General features: G+C 33.8%; 1 protein-coding gene across 11 annotated transcripts in view; it reads left to right on the forward strand.

Annotated features, from left to right (window-relative positions):
* Nucleotides 1–14,254, forward strand: part of GRIP1 (glutamate receptor interacting protein 1) — a 762,478-nt gene that overhangs the window by 567,400 nt on the left and 180,824 nt on the right. For all 11 annotated transcript variants that reach the window (XM_074269703.1, XM_074269706.1, XM_074269700.1 and 8 more), the window contains 4 exons: nt 157–302; nt 6,474–6,557; nt 11,486–11,561; nt 13,140–13,285. In XM_074269703.1, coding sequence (XP_074125804.1) covers nt 157–302; nt 6,474–6,557; nt 11,486–11,561; nt 13,140–13,285 — 452 coding nt within the window. The remainder of the gene's footprint in view (nt 1–156; nt 303–6,473; nt 6,558–11,485; nt 11,562–13,139; nt 13,286–14,254) is intronic.

Below are 14,254 nucleotides of genomic sequence, written 5' to 3' on the forward strand. Positions count from 1 at the left end.
TTTCAGGTACAAGAATTAATCTGGTTATTTGGTTTTGCCAACTCAGGTATCAATGCTTACAGGTTTGTTAATGAAAAGAATGTTGGAGGGAGGATAAAGTGACGTTAGTGAATGAAGAGAATAACTGCTGAAAAATCCAAAATCTATATTTTGCAGAAGTGATCAGTTAGATGTGGGAGACTATATCAAAGCTGTGAATGGAATCAATCTCACCAAATTCCGCCATGATGAGATCATCAGTCTGCTGAAGAATGTTGGGGAAAGAGTCATTCTCGAAGTGGAGTATGAACTCCCTTCCATCTGTAAGTCATCCCCTTCCTAAGCAATATATCCAAAGATCTTCCTTCCTTCCTTCCTTCCTTCCTTCCTTCCTTCCTTCCTTCCTTCCTTCCTTCCTTCCTTCCTTCCTTCCTTCCTTCCTTCCTTCCTTCCTTCCTTCTTTTCCTTTCTTCCTTCCTTTCCTCTTTCCCTCCCTCTTTCCTTCCTTCCCTCCCTTCCTCTCTCTTTCTCTCTCTCTCTCTCTCTCTCTCTCTCTCTCTCTCTCTCTCTCTCTCTCTCTCTCTCTCTCTCTCTCTCTCTCTCTCTCTCTCTCTCTTTCTTTCTTTCTTTCTTTCTTTCTTTCTTTCTTTTTTTCTTATAATAATGGCTTTTTATTTTTCAAAGTATGTCCAAAGACAGTTTTTGACATTCACCCTTGCAAAACTTTGTGTTCCAAATTTTTCTCCCTTTCTTCCCACCTACCCCTCCATTCCCAACAGCAAGTAATTCAATATAGGTTAAACATGTCCAATTCTTCTAAATATATTTCTGTATTTATTATGCTGCACAAGAAAAATCAAATCAAAAGGAGAAAAATAAGGAAGAAAAAAAAGCAAACAAACAAAAGTAACAAAATGGTAAAAAAAAAAAAAAATACTCTGTTGTGATCCACATTCAGTCCCCAAAGTCCTTTCTCTGGATGCACTTTCCATCTTTACATCACAAATCTATTGAAATTGACCTGAATCACTTCACTGTTGAAAAGATCCAAGTGGACCTCTCTTTCTAAAGCAATTTTAAGTCTTTACTTCTGCCATCAGGGACTCTTTGTGGGCTTGGTAACCCTTAATTCCTTATTATTTCAGAATGATTTTATTTAGCAGAATCAATGCCTTTTAAGTAAAAATTAGTCCAACTAGCAAGCAGTAATGAAATTACATGTTTACCATTTTTTTAAGGACATCTATTAGTATTTTATACCACTTAAGTGCTTCCATCAACAGCACCTACTATGTTCCAAACACACACTAGGTATTCTCTTTATAGAATAGAGGTAAGCACAGAACAGCTAAATTCCAAGAGGTTTTTAATTGGCTCTTGGATAGCCTTTGTTAAATTATGCAGTGTGAGTAGTGAGCAAAGTAGGCAAGTTCTTGCTTCCTGCTTCATATTTGCTCTACTGCTATGTTTAGTTGAAGAGTTTAAAAGTTGATGTTTTCATTTTTACCTTTGCTCCTATGCTATGTCTCATATCTTTCCATTGAAAAGATATTAACCTGCCTTAAATTCCTCATCTTAAAAAACTGGATATTGGAGTAGACCAGGCATCAGCAAACTAAACCAGAAAAAATAACTAAAAAAAAACAAACAAAAAAAAAAAAAAAAAAAAAAACAGATTTTTGCCAGTTTGTGTTTTTATGGCTTTGTGGTTTTGGATGACCCAACTAAGAATGTTTTTTTTTTTCATTCATAAATACAAAAAAAAAACAAATTAGAAATGTAAAAACAAAAGAAAAACATACTTACCCGGGAGCATTCAAAAGGAAGAGTATAATAATTTCTTGACCCCTGCATAGATAATCTCCAAACATCCTCCTAGCTTTCAAATCTCATCTTCTTGTAACTTAGATATTAACTTAGGGAGACCCTTTTAGAGAATACCTTAAGTAAAAGTCAAATGACATGTTTTAGTAACTATTATAGCACCACTACATGAGAGTAGCATAGAAAGTTGTTGTCATATGTTTAATCTATATCTGATTGCTTGCTATCTTGCGGAGGTTAGAAGGGAGAAAAGAGAAAAAAGAGTTTAGAACACAAAGTTTTGCAAAGATGAGTGTTGAAAACTATCTTTACACGTATTTGGAAAATTAAAATACTATTTTTAAAAAATTGGCGTCAGAGCCAAGAAAACTTGGATTCAAGTCCCTTCTCTGAAATTTGCTTTTTGACTACTGGGTAAGTCATATAACCTTGTGTTCTATGACTAGAGACAAGATTTCTATAAGACTATAAGTAGCAGGGGCAACTCGTTGGTGTAGTGGATAGAGCACCAGCCCTGAAGTCAGGAGGATCTGAGTTCAAATCCAGCCTCACAGACACTTAAAAACTACCTAGCTGTGTGACCCTGGGCAAGTCACTTAACCCCAATTGCCTCAGCCCAAAAAAAAAAAAAAAAAAAAAATCAAAGCAAAACCAAACAAAAAAGAGACTATAAGCAGCAGAGATGGTGATTATCTAAACTGATAAAATTTCCTCACCAAGGAATTCACTCACAAGAGATTTTCCAACATAAATGAAAGAAGAGATTCGGTCCCTGTCCCTATAATGAGTTAAAGAATTACAGAATCTCAGATTTGAATGGAATGTCGGAAATCCTCCTGTCCACAACCCCTACCTGAGTAGAATTCCCTTCTATGATCTCCCTGACCCAAATCTGGTTCTATCTAGTTAAGTTGACAAGCATTTATTAATAATTTACTAACATATGCCAGGCACTATGTTAAGCACTGGGAATGCAAAGAAATAGAAAATCATCCTCCCTGCCTTCAAGCAGGTCATATTTTAATAGGGGAGAACAAACCTGCAAACAACACTATACATGGAAATTACAAACACTGTAAACTGGAAGTAATCTCATACAGAAAGCACTAGTATTGAGAGAACCTAGGAAAGGTCTCTTTTCACAAGTAAGAGAATCTACATACACTGACAAAGAACCCATTACACAGAACAGTCCTTTCAATTTTGGGACACTTTTATTTGAAGAGTTTTCTTTATACTCAATTGAAATCTATTGCTCTACAACTTTGACTGATTTATTTTAATATAATAACCTTTTAGCTACTGATAGACATTTTTCACATCTATTTTCTCTTCATCAGAATTTTTGAGTCCAGTTCCCATAGGTGACATGACTTACAGCCCCCAGTCTTTGCCAGATACTGAAAATTCAGTGGTCCCTATTGTTATGGTTTAAACCTTCATTCAAAAATCCAGTTTAAATTTTGTTCAAATGTGCTGTTTAGAAGGACCACATACCTTATAATAAATGAGAGAAATGATTATTTCTCTCTTACATTAATAACTAATTTGAATTAGGACTAAGATTTTTCCCCTTTTCTACTTCCTTACTAAGAAATCAGCCCCTATGTATTATTCAGGCAGCCTTAAAAATATAGGGCTGATAATGAAAGGGAAAATTCAGATCTGCTCAAAAGGTAAAGAAATTTTAGTTTAGGTAAATTGATAGATTCTACCCTGTTGTGTTTTATTCAGACAGATCTGGGGAAAAGTGAATTCTCCTGTTTCTCTAGATTATCCTGGAGGGGGTGATATGGGGATAGATAAGCCTCTTTGACCAACACTGAGTGGTCAAGAATCCCCTAGCTCCTCATTAGAAAACCCCACCTCTCATAATAATATTCATTCTTCTCATTATTTGTTAACCAATAGAGCTGATTGTCACCCTCAAGAACATCCACTCTTCCAAGGGCATATAAGCATTGAAAGGGTTCCATCAAGGGGTTTGGAGCATATAAGATTGTCATGACGCCTTTTATTAATTATTTCTAGCATGATTAATAAAATGATAAATTATTCAGAAACCATATTTCTAACTTTTTATGTATCAAAGTCAGTTGGTTGTCTTGACCATTTTCAAAAAATTATAATTTTTCAAAACACTTAATGTAAAACTTTCTCGGTCCTCCTGTCTACTAGGGCATTCTCCTCCAGGATAACATTCCATTGTGTGTGTGTGTATCTTTTATATACCTGATTATTTTGTGTCCTCTCCCACTGAAACATAAGCCCTTTAAAGGCAGGAATTGTTTTTTTTCTTCTTTCTTTATATTCATAGCACTTAGCACATTGTCTAACATATAGTAAGTGATTAATACTTTTTGATTCATTGACAGCAGATGTCATAATCATAATGAAAAAATAAAAAATCACAGGTTAGTGGGCTTTGACTCTGATTATGTTTCCTAAATTACCAAAGATTATGTTCCAACCTTAGCAACCTTCTACTGACTAATTTTGATTCTTTAGACAAACCACTTAACTATCTTGGTGTACTCAGATATATATGTAAATAAAGTAATTATGCAATGATTTTCACTTCATGCATACTAAGTGTAAGTGTACAACCATCCAGAAAGGTCGTGCAAATTTTTTTAAAGATTCATGAATTAAACTAAAATTAAGTTACCCCTTGATTACTTGCACAATGATATGAATAATCTAAGAAAATGGGAAAACTCCAAAGCATTTACATGTGGTCTAGGAATGACATGTGAGATCTTGAGATTTTGATTCTAATCTTCCTAATCCATATTTATTTAAGCTAATATTAAAATTAGTTTTCATTCTTAAAGTAGAGATGGGATGGCAGAAAAAAAAACTAGTCTAAGATTAAATTGGGTTCCAGGTTAGCTACAGGTAATTAATTGAAAGTTGACTTAGTGATTTAAATTTAAGAAATGGAAAGGTCAAAACATTCTTGACTAATTTCATCAAGGACCCTGGTGTGTCATACAAATTAGAGAACATGTCTTTCTTTTCTTTTAATTAAAACCATATTCCCACATTCACAGCTACTAATACCTACAGTTTCCAGCTGATTGGAACAAAATGAAATTTGTGTTGTGGCAGGAATAGACCATTTAATTAAATCAGTGAGGTACTGAAAACATTTGCTAGGCTGTTCATTTATGTTATGTTGCTTTTAATTCAAGGACTTATTTTTTGGTTGTTGCATTTTAGACTATGACCAGATAGGACACAAGTTTTGCAAATTGAATTATGTGACCTTTCAAACCATGCTCATTCCTTTGGGTGTTTTGAATTTGTGACATTTAAAAATTTTTGTCATTAATGCTTAATTATAACTATTTGTTATTCCTATAAATATTATTAATATTGTTTTACAATATTCCCTAATTTCATGATGACAGTTTTATGTATTAAAGCTATTAGATTCTGGAAATATTAATGCACATTTTCACTATAGAAAATATACATTTCTCCATTTTTTTAACAAAAAAATGTATGTGTGCAAATCTATCAGAACTGATATAGAGTTCTCTGCCTTTGTTCCATAAACTATTTCATCATTTTAAACAATCACACCAACACACGTGAAGATAGAATAAGTGTGCTAATATCTCATCAAATTAATCACAGCTTAACCATTTTGGTTTTCTCGCCCCAATTATTTTTTCACCTGCCAGTTTTATCTCTGTAGTTCCTTCTTTGTTTAATAGCAATGTCAATTTAGGCAGAAAACATATCGTGTCAAAACATCTTTGTGCTACAGTCTAATCAAGCGATGCCAACGGAATTCTGACATTCTCTGCCTACATTCTCTGCCAACTGGGCAAATATACCCAAAAATAAATTTTTTTCTGGAGCTCAGAAATTTTGTTCTGCTCATAAACCAACAGTCTGGCATATTTTTAAGAAAAAACCAATTTCCTATTTATATTTGCAAAAGATCTTTGCTATCATTTTTTAAAAGCCAAAATTCCCAATTATTCTCCCTCTGCCAATGGAATTATATCAAAAGAAAAGAGCCGTCATTTTAGTTCCAACTTAATCTATAACATTCAGGGAGAATGTGATTCCCTCCTCACCCCCCTTCTCAAGAGTATTTGTTTGTAATTTCAACACTTTTGTTGATTATTAGATCTGAAAAGAATTTAAGAGAGTCTAAATATCATCCTGCTGATGACACAAAGCAAGAAAGTAAAAGTAATTTATTTTGCCAGGTTCCCAAAGCAGATTATTGTCACAATCTGGTGTAAGAACCTAGATTTCCAGACATTGAATCCAGCGTCACATTCATCACATAGTACTGCCTCATTTGTGTGCATTTGATTTTTTTTAATTATTCAAATGTTTGTTTGAAAATAGGATATGGAGTATTTCATGCTACACTTTATTTTTTAATAATATTTTATTATAGCTTTTTTATTTACAAGATATATGCATGGGTAATTTTTCAGCTTTGACCCTTGCAAAACCTTCTGTTCCAACTTTTCCCCTGCTTCCCCCACCTCTTCCCCTAGATGGCAGGTAGACCAATACATGTTAAATATGTTAAAGTATATGTTAAACACAATATATGTATACATGTCCATACAGTTATTTTGCTTCTTGTTATATTTTAAAATTCCTGATTCCACATTTACTATTTTTGTTTCTTTCCTCAGCTGTACAAGGATCTGGTGTTGTATTCCGAACCGCAGAGGTTACTTTACATAAAGAAGGGAACACTTTTGGCTTTGTAATACGAGGTATGTCATTATTGGGGAAAGTGAATGATGAACTGATCTAACAAATTAGAGGCAATGGATTTGCAATTGACCATCATGATGTAATTGATATATCCAATTGGTCAGCAACCTTGGAGATTTTGTATCCTCTTTTTTTCTTTAAAAATAAAATATCTATAAAAATAAAAAAATCAAAATTAAAAAAATTCTGTTTTTTTTTTAAAGACCTCAGTGTACAAAAGTATCAAATACAAGTTTAGAATGATCTATATTTGGAAATTTAATAACTCCTTCAGAATTAGACAGTAGCAAAGTACTATGATAATTTTTTTGATTCACCCCTGTGATTTCATTGGCTTTTCTATTCATGACATTATTGTATTGATATTCCATTAAGAAGAATTCATTCATAATGTTCATAATGCCTTATGTCACGTCATCTGTTGATTTTGTCTCTCTCTACTTTGATAAAGGGAGCAGCTGAGGAGTGGATAGACTACTGGGCCTAGAATTAGGAAGACTCATCTTCCTAAGTTCAAATCAGGCCTCAGACATTTCCTAGTTGTGTGACCCTGGGCAAGTCACTTAATCTTTTTTGCCTACATTTTCTCTTCTATAAAATGATCTGGAAAAGGAAATGGTAAATCACTCTAGTACCTTTGCTAAGAAAACCCCAAAATGGGATCATGAAAAGTTGGTAAAACTTAAGTGACTCAAACAATAATAACAAACCTTGATAGATATCAAAAGCTCTTTTGGACCATGATTTCCATGTACCACCTGGGAATATAGTGGATAAAGAGCTGGGCCTGAGGAAAACATGAATTCAGATCTAGCCTCAGATTCTCACCAGCTGGGCAAGTCAGTTCACCCTCTTTGTCTGAGTTCCTCATCTGTAAAATGAGCTGAAGAAGGAAATGGTCAACCACTGCAGTGTGTCTACCAAGAAAACTCCAAAATGGAGTCATGAAGAATTGGACATAATTTAAATGACTTAAACTTCTGTTTGTCTCAATTTCCTCAACTATAAATTAAGAAGAATTGCAGCACCTATCTGGCAAGGTTGCTGTAAGGTCCAAATGAGATAATATTTGTAAAGTGTTTAGCACAGTGCCTGGCCCATAGCAGATGCTAATTCTCTCCCTTCATCCCTGCATCCCCTGTTGCTTGTCACCATCCAGCCATGATCCTTCTTTTTTTCCCTAACATAGTATAGCCTCACTATGGCTCCAAGTTAGATTAATATCCTAGAAATTAAACCCTCTTACATAATTTCATTTCTCTTCAGATTCATTTTTATTATTGTGATTTTATATAAACTAATTGAAGATTAATTTTTGATTTTCTAATGATCAGATTTCAAGTGAATGTATTTAGATTTAAATTTTGCCTATTCTTATTATAGTCTCCCAAGGATATTTATAGTACTAAAGATTTCAAGCTGATTCAATTTGACCAGGAAGCATATATAACAATAAGCCATTGTACCACTTTCTTTCTTTCTTTCTTTCCTTCTCTCTCTCTCTCTTCCTCTCTCTCTCTTTCTTTTTCTTTCTTTCTTTCTTTCCCTTCCTTCCCTCCCTTCCTTCCCTCCCTCCCTCCCTCCCTCCCTCCCTTCCCTCCCTCCCTCCCTCCCTCCCTCCCTCCCTCCCTCCCTTCCTTCCTTCCTTCCTTCCTTCCTTCCTTCCTTCCTTCCTTCCTTCCTTCCTTCCTTCCTTCCTTCCTTCCTTCCTTCCTTCCTTCCTTCCTTCCTTCCTTCCTTCCTTCCTTCCTTCCTTCCTTCCTTCCTTCCTTCCTTCCTTCCTTCCTTCCTTCCTTCCTTCCTTCCTTCCTTCCTTCCTTCCTCTTCTTTTTCCTGAGGCTGGGGTTAAGTGACTTGCCCAGGGTCACTTAACAGCTAGGAAGTGTTAAGTGTCTGAGGTCAGATTTGAACTCGAGTCCTCCTGACTTTAAGGCTTGTACTACTGGTATCTACTATATCAGTTAGCTGCCTCTTTAGAATAATTTCTAACTCAAAACATTTTGGTGGTAGTGATTTTTATCTTAAAGATTAAATCTACATTACTAGTGTAGTTATCATTAGAACAAAATTTTACATTAAATTATTTTAGAAAATCTAATTTGGGGGAGGGGGCAAATCTGGATTTGCAATTTCATTCTCCAGAGAGAACACCTTTTAGGTGGTATTTCCATTGTTCCCTAGCCACTGCGTACAGAAGACTTGAATGAAGGTCTTTCTGAATCCATGTCCATATCAAATCCCCTGTGCTGTATCATTTAGATATTAAATAAAAGAAATTCAGCATAGATCTTTGGACACCTAGAGCAAGGCTGACTTAGCAGAATGAAAATTTCCCCCAATTCCTAAATTGATTTCAGCAGTCACAACTCGTTTCCCTATATCAATAAGATGATGATTTTGTGTAGCTCTCTCTCACTTAAATCCATTTCACATGTTAGTCAAGTCCACCCTGTGATGTCATTAATCCTTTTCCAAAATGAAGATGAACAAGATAGCTAATATAAATGATGCATTTTCATTAAAAGTAGCAAATGCTTCATGAATTTAAAAAATAAACACAACAACAGATATTTATTTAATCTGTATAATTCTAGGTGTAAATTTTGGTGCAAATTCTAATACCTGTGAGACAATATGTTTTAGACAGAGGAAAATCTCTGGCTTATAAATCAAATTAATATCAACTTTAACATTTTAATATGTATAATTCTAGGTGTACATTTTGGTGCAAATTCTAATACCTGTGAGATAATATATTTTAGACAGAAGAAAAACTCTGGCTTAGAAATCAAATTAATATCAACTTTAACATTTATTTGTTTAGTGACCTTAAACAAGGAACAAAGTAATTGGCTTCTCATTGCTGATTGTATTTAAGCTAAAGTTGTAGAACTATTTCTCAAGCATATTGTGGAATTTTTACAATTTTTACATCATATAGGAGGCTTTACTTGATATCTTCTAAATTCCCTTCTAATTCTGGCAATCTTAGGAAAATGTTTTTTAAGTATTAATTTTACTATTATATGTGATATAATAACAATTTTATTTCTCTTAGTGTTTTTAATTTTTATTCTTTATTTGTTTAAATGTTATTGCTATCTTTTTACATAACTAAATTATAAAATATATTTTATCATAAAATAACACTAAATAAAATGAACATTTTTTATTATTTATAAAAGAGGATTGCATATAAAATTCAATATTGTTATTGTATATAGTTTGCTTTTCTTTTAAAAAATATGATAAATTAGATTTGAAAGATGTCCTGCTTAACTGGACTTTTTAGATTTTCTAATCTTCTCCAATTTGCATTTTTATCTTTCTATTTTTTTTAATAAAAGATTCCTCAATGATTTCTGTCCTTCCCTTCTTCCCTCTCCCTCTTTGTCCTTTCTACACTATCCACTATCCACTTTTCCCTTCTCCTGGGGAAAAAAAGAAAGAAAAATAAATCCCTTATAACACATATACATATATATGTGTATGTTCAAGGAAAACAAATTACCACATTATCTGTATCTAAAAAGTATGTCTCAAGTATGTCTTATTCCGCATCTTCAGCTTCTCACTACTCTATGGAGATTGGGCACTATAATTCATCACTGGTCTTTTGGATCAAATCTTTCAGAGGCTTGTTTTTTGTTTTAATAATAATGTTGGTTTTATATAAATTATTTCCCTAGTTCTAATTCATCATTTTACATCAGTTTATGTAGGTCTTCACAGGTTTCTGTGAAATCAACCATTTCAACAATTCAAAGGGTACAATAATGCTCCATTACATTCATATGCAATTATTTGTTCAACTGTTCTCTGATAGATGGGTATCCCCATAGTTTCTACTTCTTTGCCACTATAATAAGATTTCCAAAATGTATTTATATATATATATGGATCTTTTTCCTTTTTCTTTGAATATAGATTCCTCTAAGTGGTATTGCAGGGTCCAAAGATATGCAAGATTTAAGGACTTTGGGGGAATAGTCGCAAAATGATTTCCAGAATCGCTAGGAAAATTCACAGCTCCACTAATAATTCACAAGTGTGCCTGTTTTCCTATAATTCCTCCAAGATTTGTTATTTTCCATTTTTGTCAATTTTGTTAGTCTGTGTGGTGTGAGGTAGAACCTCTGAGTTGCTTTGCATTTCTCTTTAGAAATTAGCATAGATTTTTTTCCTTAGAAAACTATTTCATTTGACTATTTAACTATTTGAAAATGGCTTTTGTTCTTATAAAATTGAATTAATTATGCATACATGAGTGTATGTGAAGTTTCTTCAATGATTCTTATCATATGTATATAAAAGTTCCTCAGAGTCTCTCATTGAAAAAAAATTTTCTATTAATTTTTGCTATATTTTTACTTGTGAGAAACTTTCTAATGTTGTTTCATCAAAATTATCCATTTTGTTCTTTTTGATTCTTTCCATCCAATGTTTGACCATGAATTCATCCTGTATCCATAGATCCAAAAGGCAATTTCTTTTTTGCTTCTCTAATGTTTTTAGTAATATCCCCCTCTTATGTCTAAGTCATATATCCATTCAGAGTTTATTTGCGTTTGTGGGATGAGGTTTTGCTCTATCTAATTTCTGCCAGACTATTTTACAGTTTTTCTAGCAATTTTCCCCAAATAATCACTTTACTTTCCACTACCTCACTCAGAGAGGTATAAGAATAAAAAAAGAGGGAGAGTAAAAACAAATCTTTAAAAACCAAACTAACTAATTCAGCAGTAAGGTTTGACAGTATAGTTCTATTTTTATAAACATCATATTTCTGGAGTTTTTTAAAACAGCTTCCAAAGAGTTTATCTCCTCAAATAAATACTTCCACTTTTCAGCTTGCATGTTGGAAAGGAACTTTTAAAGCCACAAAAGAGAAAAAAAAATTACCATTTTTTTTCTTTTCCTTTCTTAGGTGGAGCACACGATGACAGAAATAAATCTCGTCCTGTTGTAATAACATGTGTTCGACCTGGAGGGCCTGCTGACAGGTAAAATTAATCTCTTTCTGTAGCTATCTGGATAGATAGGTAGAGAGAATGAGGTAGATCATTTGGCATTGAGATTGTTAAATTTCTTACAGGGTTTAAGAAAAATAAATTTTCAATTTTTAAATTGCACGTTTGTTTGTAAGACTGCATGAAGTAGAATGTATGAAGTAGAAATGGTTTTTAATAATATAGAATGCTCTTGCTTCTCATAATAAGCCTTGAAGATAATCAAATATTTAAATTATAATAATTTGCTTTCATTTTAAGAAATGAATGTTTGTTTCTCTTTGTTGCTATCCAGATCAACAAACTGTTATCGATAACTTTGAATAAGTCATTCTGAAGGATATTATTAGGGAATCAATATAAAAGAAGTTCTAACAGATTAACTTTCTACCTCAGCATGGATTTGAAGTGACATTTTAAAAAATGAATCAGGAAAGACCAAAATAGGAAAATTTTTGCTTATTTGTTTTAAAGAATGAACAAAATGCTGACATCTATCTTATTCTGAGAAATGTTCACCTTTGACAGAGTCACATCTGAGTGAAGATCTGTCTGTTTTCCCTTTGCTTTTTCCTTTTTAAAGAGTGTGTGTGTGTGTGTGTGTGTGTGTGTGTGTGTGTGTGTGTGTGTGGTGTGTGTGGTGTGTGTGTCTTTTTCTGGAGAAAATGAGAACATTTTTATTCTTTTTTGCTGTTCCAAGTTGGGTTGGACACAAAAGGAAATTTAAGTTATGTATATCCTGGGAGATATTAGATTAAGGACCTCAAATCTAATCTTCTAAAGTTTTAAAAGTGAAAAATCAAATGCCAAGAATGGAAGGTGAAAATCATCAAATGGAAATTATGAAGACCCCTTTTTCATTCTTCATTGATTTTTATATTTGACATTTTCTCTAGAAATTCATCTCCTTACCAGATCCTAATATCTTATTTATTCTGTCACTTGGGATTGAGTCTGACATTGAAGATGCTAACCTAGGTGCTATTTTAGTAATATTATTGAAGTGTCTTTCCCTAATATTGGCAAAAATAGAACAATTAAATTAGGATAAGTGTTTGTCCCTCTTCCCCCAGCTATATAAGGCTGAATTAATTTCATGATTGCCAAATGGCACTATTAAACAGTAGAGAAATTTGCAGCTTGGGGAAATTTTTAAGCAACTCTCTTTATCCAACTTAGATTCACTAGTAGTCAAAGAAATCACATATACAGCCTTTCCTGCTCACTTCCCCTGGGTGGGTAGGTTAGTGGTTATTTCTCTGACTTACCATAAATCATTTCCAGATATTAGGCAGTGAAGCTAAAAGGGGGAAAATAATCTTGGGGTGCCCCAGTTATCTATGAGTAACTGGGCTATTTGATAATGAATAGTTATTATTCTCCTCTTTTCAAAACTTTAAATAATAGTAATTTCACCTCGCTTAACATTATTATTGTCAGGATTGATGCTTTAAAATAAATGCAAAAGGAATTGACAGCAGAAAGCACGTGAGAAAACAGTTTTAAGTAAGTGAATCAATGCCCAACCCTATTAGGTTAAATTAATAAAGACTTATTTTAATCCTCCTTTAGAGAAGGCACAATCAAAGCTGGCGACAGGCTGCTGAGTGTGGATGGAATCAGGCTTGCCGGTAACACACATGCTGAAGCAATGAGTATTCTCAAACAGTGTGGGCAGGAAGCGACGCTGGTGATAGAATATGATGTCTCAGTAATGGGTATGTATGTTGAAATTCTAAAAAGTATATTCCCTAAGCTATCTGTGATATGTTACCATCCATCCATGATAAGCCACTTTGGAATTAATTATGACCCTCCTGTAGCAAATAGGTTCTCTTTGGTACTATATCATTAATCTTTTTGGGTTCAGGAGGAGGTGAAGGCGATTTTATAGTAATTTCAAATCCTGAGATTGATAGGATCTATAATAAGGTTTTGCTGTATCTGTGTGGTTCTCTCTGGCTTGTAAGCACTTTGCTCCCCGCCTTCCTCAGATCATTAAAAAGGGGATTGTTAACACAGAGCACAGCACCTCTGTCCATTTACAAGCGTGAGGACTGGAAATAAGGAGCGTATTCTGTGGATGCTGGGAATATGGGAAAAAAAAAATCAGGACTTCATGCTTTCCTGCCTAGCCAGGGAATATCACCCCTCCTATGCAAAGGCAGCAATAATGGCCATCCCTGTAATCAGACTGAGATTTAAGGGGAAATGCATAAGCATATATCACCTTTCAAGTGCAGTATATCCAGGTCTACTTCTCACATTTCTAATAAAGCTGGTTCTGATAGAGATGTTAGCAACTGAGAGAAAAGCTAAGACTAAGGATTTGTATAATGTGGAGTAGAAAGAAAAATTACCCAAGGTGAATTAGAACCTGAAATTGGACCTAAATCAAAGAGTAAATGCACTCACAAGTTTCAGGCTGTAACATGTGACCTAAATCCACTAAGCAGGTTTTACTGCAATGAAATGTAACAGAAAAGGGGAGCTGTACATTACAAATGGCAGACTCCTTTATTTTCCACTCTGGGTGATTCATGTGGAACGGGATTTCCTGAAAGTATCCTAATCTATCTTATGGGCCAGATGTCTTATAGAAGCATCAGATTTCCTAAATGGCTTAAAGTATATGAGATTTGAAGAGTTTTCAACAGGATAAATGGTACGGTTTCCTCTTCACAAGT

Source organism: Sminthopsis crassicaudata, chromosome 5, assembly GCF_048593235.1.
Source record: "Sminthopsis crassicaudata isolate SCR6 chromosome 5, ASM4859323v1, whole genome shotgun sequence".
Lineage (NCBI taxonomy): Eukaryota > Metazoa > Chordata > Mammalia > Dasyuromorphia > Dasyuridae > Sminthopsis > Sminthopsis crassicaudata.